Source organism: Symsagittifera roscoffensis, chromosome 6 (genome assembly GCF_963678635.1).
Source record: "Symsagittifera roscoffensis chromosome 6, txSymRosc1.1, whole genome shotgun sequence".
In the NCBI taxonomy this organism is placed as follows: Eukaryota; Metazoa; Xenacoelomorpha; order Acoela; family Convolutidae; genus Symsagittifera; species Symsagittifera roscoffensis.
In genome coordinates this window covers 23,652,661-23,665,974 of record NC_087067.1, presented here as the reverse complement: position 1 = coordinate 23,665,974, position 13,314 = coordinate 23,652,661, and the positions used below count along the sequence as shown (strand labels likewise).

Sequence of the window (13,314 nt, the reverse complement as noted above, 5' to 3'; positions counted from 1 at the left end):
AAAGTATTTGATGAAAGAAAAGTATATGCCACATTTTCCAGATAGGTTTTTGAGGAGCTATAATTAAAAATTTTCTGTTGTTTATTAGTTGTATTTTACTCTGAAAAAATTAACACCTATTTTTTTTACTTTAAAGTTATAGTTCAGATCAGAAAAAAAAGGAAGAACAACATTGTTCAAAACACAGCATTCCGAGTGCAGGAAAAATCAACGATTATTAGCAGTACGTTAGTTAAAACGATTTATTATCGGACACTAAAACAACCTATTATGGTGAACCACAATGTACAGACGTGGGTTCTTTGCTGTTTTTGCTTGATGTAAATGATTTGCCAAATGTCTGTAGGCATAATAAAATTGCACTGTTTGCTGATGACTGCGCATTATATAAAACAATTAAAACAACAAATCAGCAGCTGGTGAACTCTGATACAAACACTGTTGAAAATTGGTTTTTGTTGAAAAAGCTTACCATAAATAAGGATAAATCAGCCACACAAAAATTTAAGAGAAAGAAACTTTCTAACAATAGATCCCATAAGTAGTTAGGTCAAGTAACTGAAGAAAAGATAAAAATCAATACACACATTGATAAAACTTTGAAAAGAGCGGCTAGATCTTTTTTAATGATCTGTCAACTCACATATTTTTTGACACGCCTACACTGCTCAAGATATACGAAACGAATATTCAACCAATACATCAAAACAGCGTACTGATCTATGGCACAGCAACGGATCAAGACGGACCTGAAACCATTAGAAAGCCAGCAAACTTGTGTGGAAGAATTGTTTTCATTAAAAAGTGGGAAAGTCTGAAACATTTTGTTGACAAACATAAACTCTGTTTGGTTCGAGAGTTTTATGTATAGGATTTTGAAAAACTCATGGTAGACAATCTTGTGGAAACAAGAGTTTCATGAATACATAAGTGAACAGAAGATAACAGGTATTTTAAGCAAAGGCAAAATAAAAAAAATTTTCCTAGAGGAAATAAATTTACTACAAGAGCAAAAAGGAAAAAAATCAGAAGGTTCATTTTTATTTAATAATTTTTTAGATAAAAATATTCTTCTCGAAGAGTAAACAACTATGAATGAAATTTTGGACTCGTTTTTCATAAAATAAACGACATCAATTTTTGTGACAACGAACATTTTTTAAGTATATTATGGTAATTTTCCATCTCTTTATTATAGTTATTTCGGTCATGTGAATTTGATTGTTAGACAACACCAAATAACAGATGTTTTTGTTTAGTTTTTTGATATTTGAAGAAATTCTGCGGTCCTTCAGTCCAAATGATCTAAGTTTTAGAAAAAAGACAAATATGTTTTGATCAAGGAGAAGCCGCCCGAATGGCTGATGCCTTTTTGGTATTCTATCAAGCCGAACTAATTTTTAAACGTACAATCTGGTTGTAATTTTGGCTGAAAAATAAAATTTTTTATTATAAACCTCGGATTATAAAAAGAAGGAAACGTGTCCGCGTTCAGTTTGTGTCTTCTGAAGTTTGTTTGAGTAAGTTTGTTTGAAATTGACCGCAAGCACAAATTGCCAAATTCTGATTGCGGTTTGTCCTAATCGGAATATCTGTTGAATTTAACTTGCTGTTGTATCTCTGCTTTTCATTGTATGTTTATTTAGTTGTATACAACCAATTAGAAAAGCGACAACTTCTCGAATTATTATTTTTTTGGTGCAAGTTTAACAGTTGGAATATTGTAAAGTAAGTATGAAAAATGAATCCAATTTTTTGCGAAAACGTCAAAAGCCAAGGTCCATAATAAGAAGATTTATGATGTATCCAAAAATCTTTAGTTGACAACCATGTTTTTCTTTTGTCATCCATCTAATGTTAAAGACCAAACTGTTAATTTTGAACCAATTTTTCGAAAAAGCAGCAAATCCATTGCGAATGGCTGAAGCGAACTCCCAGGCTGGGCGTTTCAAAATGAGACCCTCAATTTTACTTGTCTGCTATTTTGTGGCTCTGTTGTCTACTGCAACGACCGGATGCATGTTCGGAGAGGTAAGAACAGCGAGCTCGAAAATAGTTTTCTACAAAAAAAAGATATTTTGTTGATTCTTTCCTAACAAAGATAATAAAAAAGCTGCGTTTTAAAATTTATAAACACTAAAAACGAGCTGTATATGTACGGGCTGTTTGTCTGGCCAAAAAATGCTGTTTTGAAAAACTTATTGAGTCATCGACAGCGCGTTTCATACGTCTCCTGGAACCAAAAAACCATCAAAATGATTTTTTTCGATACTGAGAGAGTTTTTTCAAAATTTTAAGCAAACTTTCGAATCACTACTCAACTGAATGGGCTTTAATATGATCTATCAATAATTCCTAAAAAGGCGTTAAAAAGCTCCAAAACCTAACTGTACCCGAGTAAAACCAAATTTAAGCAAAAATAAGTTAATTTAAACGGCTAAAGTTAAGCTTTTTCAGGTCTGCTCCTCCACTTTAACCGCTCGAATTAAGACGAAAATTAAAAAAAACTCAAACTGTTTTTTATCTACACTGGGATTTTTTTTAAATTTCAAAAAAAACTGGGATTTGTTGGAAATTTCTAACGTTAATATATCATTTCTCTCAATCCGATGATTTTTTTTGGTACCAAATTATGCTTGAAAAACAGAACTAAAGGTAGAAAAGGATAGCCGGTTACTGTGCCCGTGGCACAGAACGTTTCGACCACAGTCTTAAAAAAAAACAAAAAAGTTTATTCAAATTAGTATCGTTTTTATTCTGCGTTGGCGATAAAAAGATCGAAACAAAAAAAGGCTTATTCGACAATCATAGTGCTATGAATCCATTGAAAAACAGTTTTTAAAGAAAAATAAACTCGTTTAAATTTTTTTGAAATTTTCCACATAAATTTTTTAAAAAATTTGGGTTTTTTTTTTAATTTAGAAGTTTGTGAGTGACAAATAGGCGCTAAAACTTTCAAATACTAACTTTAATTGAGTAAAATTTTTTTCCTGGCATAAATTGAATATGAATAAGCTATTGTGAGCCTGTTTGGTTGTTTTATTTGCTCGAATTTAGACTGATATTGAAAATTTTTTGCAAAAACTGAACATCTATTTAGAAGTTAGTTTTTTTTGGAATTTTATCACGATTGAAAGGACTTTATTATGAAATATTTTTGGTACCATTGCTATAATTGTTTCTAGTATCTATTTTTTTGCGTGGAAAAAAGCATTTGAAAAAAATTATAACACACCCGAATTTAAAGTTCCATCCCATTTTCAATGGTCGCAACAAAAAAAAGTAAAACACGCCCATTTACAAAGTTCCTCCGCATTTTTCAATTGGTCGGAAAAAACAAAAATTGAGAGCACGAGGGAAAGTAGCTAACTTCTTTGAAACTATAATTTACGATATGTTAACCTTCAAACTTCTGCAAAAAGGACTTCTTTTTTGGAAACTTTGATACCGATTCACAAACAAATGGCCAGAACGCCAAAAAAAAGTTCCCGAACACTTGATTGAAGTATCTGGATAAACCAATAAAACCAGCGGAGAAAAAAACTAACTTCTGATACATGTATGGTCCCTCCCTAATTTTACATATTATCGAATAGCAGCTTCAAATTGTCACAATGAATATATAAAAATGAATATTGGCGGTGATATTGAGATAGGGATGCGAACTGATGTCGCAAAAAACCTTAAAAAATTTTCTCAAAAACTGGATAATTCTAAAACAAACCGGCTGAAAGTTAAAATCGTACCATAGTCAACTAAAATAATTGCAAAAGTTTTGGCCAAAAGCAGACAAATCAAACCTTTTTGTGTTCAGACAAAGTAATTAAGTATCTAATAAATCGATTGTTTCAAATCGACAGTCACAAAATAGTCAATCATGGGTGAATGCAAGAGTTATGCAAGAAAGTGATACAAAAAAAATGAGTTAAATAAGCCTAAAAAATATAGCAATTGAGTCAAAATTGGGTCGGAAAAAATCATTGAATAAAAATTGTAATAAAACCAGAAAAAATTGTTCAAAATGATGACAACCCTAATAATTGAAGCTCCAAAGTTTTCGTAGAACCTTCAATTTTAAATTGCAACCAATTAAAATACTCTTTCACAACTATTAAAAAACGATTAACAGGTAAAAATTTTCTACCAAACATAAAAATCACATTAGTCTGGTTCAATCAGAAATCAACAAATTTTTCAGTATGCATCAAGACTATAGTACTAACAAAATCTAAGAAAAGTTTAACAAAGTTCAAAAGCTAAACCTCGATTAGTTACTCTGGCATAATATTCGTCTTTTGATATCCATGATTACTGTTTTGGCACCTCACTTGACGCTTTTAATCAATATTGTTCAGGCAAAAAATCTGGCTCGTTTTAAATTAACAAAAACATTCCATTGTATTAAAAGCAAGGATTGTTTTGAAACTCTAACTTATAAGGAGAGAATTCAAAAACACATTATTTTGCTTCGCCAAGGTGTGAAAGTTTAGTTAGAGCTGCGAAACGCTTACAGAAAAAAAAGAAAACAATGCGCGCTGGCGTGCTTCTAAAAAAAGTTTTTCAATTAAGAAAAAACGAAAAAGAAAACAGAAAAAAAAAACAGAAACAGGCTGTTCTTTCTTCGCTGAAAAATTGTTCTAAGATCCATTACGTACAATTCTGGATCTTCTAATAACATCCACTTTTTTGCAGAGAACAAGTTAGTTTGAACAAATTGTCAAATGGAGTTCCTCATAGTTCTGTCCTCGGTCTTTTTTCCTCGATCATTACGAGGCAAATCTGTGTATTTTAACATGCTCAATGACTTGTATCTGGAATCCAGAAACATACAGACACAAAACTGTTCGCCTATCCTGGGCACAGTTTGGCCTCGTAATGAAGAGTCAAAAGAATAATTTGTTGTATAGCTTGTTCCTTGCTTAGAAGTTGACAAGAAAACGCCTTAAGTTATCGCTGTTAATTGCAAAACTTTTTTTAACTTCGATTAGTTATTGATTGTAAAATAATTTTTGTTGCAAAATTATTGATTACAACATAGGCAGATAGTATTGATTACGTTTCGGTTTATAGTGAAAACTAATTGAACAAGAACAATAAGTTAAATATTTTTCTTTCGAGCATTGAAAATGGGGAGAAACATTGTGTTCGGGTGCGTTTTAGTTTTTTCTTTTTTTAAACCTTTTTTCTGTTTTCCACGCAACATCAGGTACCGCAAATAAACACCTGACAGAATCGAATAGTATATCAGCATTCTTCCGAAAAAAAATTTTCGAAAAAAATTTCCGAAAAAAATTCTTATTGTCGAGAAAAACTTGTTGGAGTTTTTAGATTTTTCGTCTATTTTCGAGCGAGTAAAGCGATCAAGTAACGTTTGTTATATATGAATGTCAGAAAATTAGGCTAGAGAAAAAATTGATATTACTAAAAGAGAAATTAATTTTGGAAGCTTCAATTTGCTCTTCTCTGGTAAAAAATCTGTAAACAATATTTAAAATTTTAAGCGCTACAAGTTTACACTATTAATAAATTACGCCGAAAATAACCAGTCGATCACAGACATAATTATATCAAAGTGAGCCCCTTACCTAGCTCAACAAACTTTAAGAAGAGTATATTCTTCAAAAAAAATTGCAAACCGTTTAAAAATTGTTTCTAGATAAAAAGTTGGTATTTTATATAGTAAAAACGACCTTTTTTGTCTATCTAATAAATTAACTTATACAATTTTTTGGAGAATATACTCTTGTTAAAGTTTGTTGAGCTACGTAAGGGGCTCACTTTGATACAATTATGTCTGTGATCGACTGGGTATTTTCGGCGTAATTTTTGATTAACTAAGAAAAACCAAAATGACCCATTTTTGGGGTAAAATTTTGGGCCCGTAATTGCAAAACAAATTACACCATACTAATTCTGCTAAAAATTTAAGCAAGTTTTGTCTTCACAAGTTTTCACCTAAACTCAAACCAATATGAGAAAAACGCGTTTTAAATTTCAAGTTTAACGCGTTTTGTCCGGTTAATTTAAATCAGCACAGCAACCGGCTATTCTCGTTTAACTAGATTTCTGAGCTCTCTGAAATCACTAAAAAGCCCTATTTAGACCAAGTGTTCTGCGCCAAAGGCACATTTTAGGTGTTTTGGCCAAAAGGCGTTTTTAGGAATTTTTTTGGAAAACTTAGACCAGAAAATTGCGTTTTTTGACACGCGTTTCCCCCTCAAATTTAGTAACTATTGGCGCTGAAGTCGCCATAAGAAAGTTTTAGGGTCTGTCAGCCAAAAATGAAGGTCTCAAAACAGTACAAAGGTGGAACCGTTTGTGTCGGCAGGGAGTCAAATCCCTGTGAATACGGGTCTCTAGTTTTTTTTCTAATTCGAAAATCTTCTTTCTTTTGTCATATTTTGTGCGAACTAATTTTGTGATAATTTCTCAACACTGCCTACGGAGTTTTTTTGTTTAAACTTAATTTGATCATAAACAACAGTTCGCAGGACCTAATAATCTCCTTATTGTTCTGATCACTGAAAATGGGAAGGAATTTTGTTTTCGCGTGTTTTTTGTTTTCCACGCCAAATCAGGTAACCAAATAACTATTGGGATTCAGGCCCTTCCAAACGTGATTCCAACTACATTGTAAAATATCAAAAAAGTTGTCCCAATAATAAGAAAATTTATACCGACTTCTTTTCTGTTTTTTTTATAGTTTTTCTTTTTTCGAAAACGAATAATATCAATTATGTCTACTCCGCAAATATTCTGTTCGTAAAACTCTCTCATTAGAATACGCGCAAAAAAAAACGTCATTCAATCGAAAAAAAAACGTTTTGTCGTTTTTTAAATGAATGTGGTCCATACACTCAGTGCTACTTGCTCAGTAACCGGCTATCCTTGTTTCAATTGTTTTCAAACTTTGACCGAGAGGCCAAATACTAATTTTACGGTTAAGGAGAGGTTGTTTTCTCTGGTATAACTTTTAACTGAATCTACTAGGACGACGATTGTGACTTTGAAGATCAACTGGAGCTGCAGGCCATGACTATCGGGAACCGGTTTATGCCTGGTGCCTCTAGGAATCTCAGAGGTCATGTGATGATGATGCCCGACAGTTTCGAAGGTAAACCACATTGTAACTGTTTGTTTTATAACTTTATGACCGAATAATATATTAAATAAAAAGTTCATTCGGTCGCTTTTTCAGAACTAAGTTTATCCTACACTATGTTTTCTATTCTATCTGATTTTTTTATTTGGATTAGCTGAAGCCAGCTTTTAAAATTTTTAACTACTCATATGGCAGGCATCGAGTTAATGAGGCGCGCAAAGTTATTTCGGATCTTTTTAACATTTACCCTGTTAACATTTATCTACTAAAGTAAAAAAAAAGGGGGGAGGTGATGGTCAAGTAGATTAAGTTAGTAGATTTTTCTACCAATCAGAATGCAGCAAAATTCGAATTATAAATAGAAATCTCTAGTGCTAATTTATTGCTTTTTTATGTTGCAATTCTTTAGTAGATACCATAGGGCGGATTCTTTAGTAGATCCGTTATTTCAAACTGAAGAAACCGTCAATCCGATAGTAGCAAATATGCAAATTTATCGACGTCGGGTTCCTGATATAAAAAGTCCGCCGAAAACTTGTGATTATTGACTTTTACTCAGATACGAGTAGTCATCTTTTCGCTTTCACTTCGAATTTTTGACGACCTGAGCAAATAATTTGAATAACCATAACGATATCTTTTTTAAGTTGAAACTCCTGGCATGTTTCAGATTATTGGGAAGACTTCGGGTTCGCCCAGCAGCTGCCGTGTTTTACCCAATCAATGGGACTCACCGGTGGTTTCCGAGGATTGCATCAAAGTGGAGCCAGATCAGTTCCCCGTGCTGGAAACGCAATGCCTGGAAGTGGGTGGATTCATGGAAGAAATATGATCCCACCATTTGGCCAGGAACGAAGACCCCAGCCTACCTTTAACCAATACTACTTTCACTATGAGATATTCGACTAATATTGACTGGTTGATGCATTAGAAGAACGAAATTTTAAGTAGTAAATAAAGATTTGGGCTCCTTTTAATCTGATTTTTCTCGCTGGATAGAATATTTTTTTCTGTACCTTTGCACCTTTGCTGCAATTACCTCATATACATAGTTTCTTTATTTTAATTCTTCTCGAAAATGATATCGAAAAAAAAATTAAAAAACGAAATACACATGGTGTTACACATGTGATAAGTAAAAAGAGCCCATAATTGCTATTTATCGTGAAATTATCATATCAATATATTACCTCAAATTCACCAAAATTAAATTAACTTTTTCTGTTGTTGAAGGCGATTCAATGTAAGAACTAGCTGAGACGTATTAACTTATCCCGCCATGATCCATGATCGTTGAATGAGGGTCTGGCAAGTTTATTCAGAACAGAAAATAATCAGGCTTTAAGAGGCTTTAAAACCATCTGACTTAAATGATACGCTTATCTAGAATTAAATTTACAAATTTAAAATTAAACTTCATTCAAAATTAAACTACGAAAACTGAACTATCTATCAAACACATTGAAATTACTGCATTCGGATCTCCTTCATAAATCTGGTCATTCAATCCTAAACATAATTGAATTTTTAGGGTGTTGTAATTTTTTTCTTCGTTTACTTAAGATTGTGCTTATTTTTCATATTACAAGGCCTTCCCTCAGTAGAACATCAAAAGAAATGCTTTCTTTCAAGTTCGCATTTTTGTATTAAAATGAAATTAGCTTCAAAATTGATGAAAATGGTAAAAATTCACATGAAATTATCATTTTACACTTTCGTAATGAGATCCATTCAAACGTATTCAGGTAAAAATTGGAAAACAATGGAGTGAAATTAGATCGAAATTGATTATTAAATGCGAAAATATGAAATATGAAATATGGATTATGAACAAAAACAACAACAAAAAAGAGGGATAAATTAAGCGGACTTACTGTTGAAATCTGTCTAATTTGATCGATCAAGACACTAAACAATCAATAGTAGGCAGGGTACTAGAATTAATAACCCGGGTTAGTATTAATATATCACAATTCAGACATTTGGATACGGTTCCGGTACTTTATTCCTTGTGGATTCCAGTCGATTTGAGGATATTTCCAGCTATTCCATTCTTATGTGTTGTGGACTTGTTTGGATAAATGACAGGCTTAATAGGTGTTAATTGGCCTCTCTCATATGATTATGACAACAAGATTGTGATTGACACTTACTGTTGCGCCACCTTCTTTTGATTGACATTTCCGGATTTGAACTCAACAGGTTACGCAAAAAAACGGAAAGAAATTAAGAGGAAAATGAAAACTCAAAGTCAATTGAACAGCATCGTGACTCTCAATAGACTGTAGAAACACAAAAATTTAATGAGTTGGCAATGCTGAAAGCAAACTTTTGACCCTTCAGCAAATAGTCGTTTGAAGATGCTCAGTTTTTTTAGGTTGACAATATTGATTTTCCGAGCTCTTCCAAAGCACTAAAAAGACCGTATTTGCCAAAATTTCTGCGCCGCAGGCGAAATTTTGAAAAAAAACCAGGTCAAAAAAGCGTTTTTAGGCGCCTTTTGGCAAAATTTGATTAAAAAATTGCGTTTCTTCGGGGCGCGCTTCTCCAACAAAATAACTGAATATTGGCGCGAAGGCGCCTTAGAAAAGTTTTAGGGTCAGTCAGCCAAAAATGAATATCTCAAAATCGTACAAAAGGGGGACCCTTTGGGTCGGCAGGGGGTAAAATCCCTGAGTCAAGGGGGAAGCGTTTTCCCCTATATCCAAAACAAAGTGGTTATACGAAGTCATTTTATGCCGAGTACTCAAGATCGTACGAGGCCTAGTCATATATCACATGAAAGGTTTTTCATTTCAGTCGTGCTTGGGACTTCATTAAGAGTTCGAGTGTATTTGAGTTTTTTTCGCTCTCGTGAACATTGATATGAATTTTTTATTTTACAGTATTTTAATGTCAAAAGATAATGTTATTTTTTTAAAATATACTTTTATGTATTTCACATATTTTCACATATACCATATTAGGCTTCCCGGATTGACCTCCATAGACCGAAAATGCTAATCATACAATTTCATACACTTAGTCTATGGAAAAATGCTAGCCATACAAATTTCATGCATTTTTGCAAAATGAGTTTAATCGAACTTTAAAGGTATTTTATAGTTGTTTTGGTATCGAAATTGGTGTCTCTTCATAAATAAAAGGAAAAAATTGTATGAAAAAAAATGCTATAATATATGGAAATATATGGAAATTGTATGATTAGAAATTAAAAAAAAAATTTTTTGTGAAAAAAAAAAGCTTTGAACAATCAGTTCAACTGCTGGCAAAGCATTTAAGCTTTTTTTGGGCTGCTACGACTGAAAACTTTGACTTTTTTTAATTTTGTTTTCTGAAAAAAAACACTAGTCATACAATTTCCATATATGGAGATTGTATGACTAGCATTTTTTTGATGGCGACGAAGTATTTTTGAAATTGCCCTCAAAAATTTTTTTATGTTTTTTTCAACCGCAAATTGATTTTCGTATTCAAACAAACATTTTTTGAAAAAAAAAAATTTGCATGCAAAATGTAATTTTTTGTGTGTATAACGTAGTCCTGGATATACTAATATTGAATTTTTTTGCATTTTCTCTTAATAACTTTTTTTCAAAAACGCTTAAAACTCCTTGTTCTTTTGTATGACATGTTTTTGAATGCCTTGATCAATGTTTGGTAATTTAAAAATTCAAATATTAGAAATAATCATCTTTGAAAATTATTGTCAAAATTTAAAAGTTCATTACTTTCGTTATATTGTTTGTCTGAGACAGAAGTAACACATATCAGGCTGTTTCCAATGCATTTTCAATGCGAGAAGGCCAAACCGTTGGTTACTACGTTTGATTAATCAAGGTTTATGTCATTTGTGTTCGGTTACGAACACAACCAAAAAATTTTGAGAAATTATAATGTAAAAAATCAATAATTTTGGTTTATGGAAAAATGCTAGTCATACAATATCCATATATGAAAAAATACGAATCATAGACCTTTCATGCAATTTTCTGTACTTATGGGTTGCATGAAAAATGTATGACTAGCAATTTTCCATACATGAAATTTTTTATGACAAGCATTTTTGATCAACTCGGACTTACATGATTTCTATATGTCATTATAGTCACTATCATTTGATTGTAGAGATCCTTGAGTTCAGGTTTGGTATAACCGAAGCTTTTGAGCTTTATAAGAAGATATAGCTGCGAAGATGCTTCCTTCACCAATTTTAGTTAGTGAGGCTCAAAAGAAAGTTAATTCGTAAAAATGATTCCCAAAGTTTTGAGATAATTCGTAATTTTAATGCCATGATCAGGAAGTATAGCGTTAGATCGCGTCACCTGGCTTTGTTTTTTTTTAGATTTGTCGCTATTGAGGATAAAATTATGAGATTTGCACCAATTGATTATAGCACCAGTATTCTCTGAGAGGAGTCAGCGCCGTTTCTGCCCCCAACGCACGGTGTATTGTCGTCTGCTAGCTTCGAGCATATTGCTAGAGGTTGTGTTACTTGAGAATCATCGTAGATTACATTGAAACATGGGGGACCCCTTGTTGTACCTTGTGGTACTCCCGTGCGTGTGCTGCCTGTGGTTGAATTTTCGTTATTATCCGATGAGATAAGATATAACAAGGTTGATAAGGTAAAGACTTATAGCTGGCTTGTTCTTAGAAAGTTGACTGATAATGAGATCGTGAAAGACTTTATCAAAATCTTTGCTCAAGTCTATCAAAGTTTTTCTAATATAATCTTATCTTTTTCTTTTCAGTGACTTACAATCATTCATCAACTTTCTGAACTTTCATGTTTCTTGCTTTCAAGTCTTCTCCCAAAGAAAGTTTTTTTCTGATAATCGACACAAGTTTTTCATATTTTTTCGTTGTTCCTGGATTTTTTCAAGATGGCAATCACTCATTTTGTTGAAGTATGCAATTTTCTGTACGTATGGAATTGCATGAAAAGTGTATGACTAGCATTTTTCCATATATGGAAATTGTATGACTAGTATTTTTGGTCATCCCGGGTTAGTTTCAGCCAACAAATATTTCTCACAATGATTTCTGTTTTTGAATAAAAAATGGCGGTCAGATATTCCAGCCAGACGCTTCTTCTTTTTTTAGTGTCTCAAAAGCAACGATAACAAACTTGCAATTGAATTCCCAGAAAATTCCTTTCTAGGATGATATCAGGGTTGGTTACCAAAACATGTACAAAAAACTGTACAAAAATTGTACCAGAACAGCAATGGTTACCCGGGTTGACGCCCTTACGAATAAAATATAACAGATTAAAGAAATTTTGTTCCTGGTTTGAATTGCATTAAGCGCCCTGATTAATAGAAAAAAAAATTTGTTTCAATAAAAAAACTCAATTTTTGTTTTTATAATGAAAAAAAAAAATGATCAGCATTTTTCTAATACAAAACTTCCTGAAAGCTATTAAAAATGTTTTTAGATAATTTTAAACAAATTTAACACGTTTTTTTTTGCTGATTGAGAGTAATTTGCTTGCAAATGTTTTTCGTTAACATTTTGTTAACGGCGGACTGTACTTTTTAGGAAATTCATTTTTGGTTGACCGACCCTAAAATTTTTCCAAAGCCGCCTTCTCCGCCAATATATACAAACTTTGAGGGGGAGCGCGCTAAAAATTGTTTCCAAAAAAGGCCTAAGAAATTTGCTGGCGGACTGTTCATTTGCTGGCGGACTGTACTTTTTAGGAAATCCATTTTTGGTTGACCGACCTTAAAATTTTTCCAAAGCCGCCTTCTCCGCCAATATATACAAACTTTGGAGGTGAGCGCGCTAAAAAAATTTTCTAAAAAGTGCCCAAAAAATTTGCCTGCGGCGCAGAAAATTTGGCCAAAACTGCGTCTTTTTAGTGCTTTAGGAGAGCTCGGAAAATCAATTTGGTGGACCTAAAATAAAAGGTCGTCAAAATTTTCGAAGATCCGCCCCTGATTAGCACAGAATGTTCCGACCATGTCTTAAAAAAACACAAAAAGGTTTTCGAATTAGTGTACTTTTTTCTGCTTGGTATGAAAAAAAGATCTAGAAAAAACCAGAGCTTAGGTGAGCTCGTCTTTCATAGTAAAATAAGCACATTGGACAACACTTTTGTAGAAAATTTTTTTTTGATTCTAAAAAAAGTGCAAAAATACACAAAAAAATATGATACTTGAGGTGATGGTACGGCCTTAATTAAATTATTGTAGCTATTGAGCTAT

At 32.6% G+C, this 13,314-nt stretch overlaps 1 protein-coding gene across 4 annotated transcripts; it reads left to right on the top strand.

Moving 5' to 3' along the window:
* The first annotated feature begins 1,577 nt into the window (after positions 1 to 1,577).
* LOC134847680 (uncharacterized) lies at positions 1,578 to 8,091 on the top strand. 4 transcript variants are annotated; one of them, XM_063864849.1, is made up of 4 exons: positions 1,578 to 1,698; positions 1,904 to 2,031; positions 6,991 to 7,114; positions 7,773 to 8,091. In XM_063864849.1, exons 2-4 carry the CDS (start codon positions 1,918 to 1,920, stop codon positions 8,009 to 8,011), a joined length of 477 nt encoding a protein of 158 aa, XP_063720919.1. In that variant the 5' UTR covers positions 1,578 to 1,698; positions 1,904 to 1,917; the 3' UTR covers positions 8,012 to 8,091. The 4 variants fall into 4 exon arrangements, with proteins under 4 accessions (XP_063720919.1, XP_063720917.1, XP_063720920.1 ...); XM_063864847.1 differs by having other exon boundaries at positions 1,901 to 2,031; XM_063864850.1 differs by having other exon boundaries at positions 1,578 to 1,728.
* The last annotated feature ends 5,223 nt before the right edge of the window (positions 8,092 to 13,314 follow it).

Bases quoted from the DNA above. Each gene is read 5' to 3' on its own strand.
- LOC134847680 (XM_063864849.1), top strand. From the start codon at position 1,918: ATGGCTGAAGCGAACTCCCAGGCTGGGCGTTTCAAAATGAGACCCTCA. The intron at 2,032-6,990 runs GTAAGAACAGCG...TGAATCTACTAG, and splicing joins CCGGATGCATGTTCGGAGAG to GACGACGATTGTGACTTTGA. The intron at 7,115-7,772 runs GTAAACCACATT...GGCATGTTTCAG, and splicing joins GATGCCCGACAGTTTCGAAG to ATTATTGGGAAGACTTCGGG.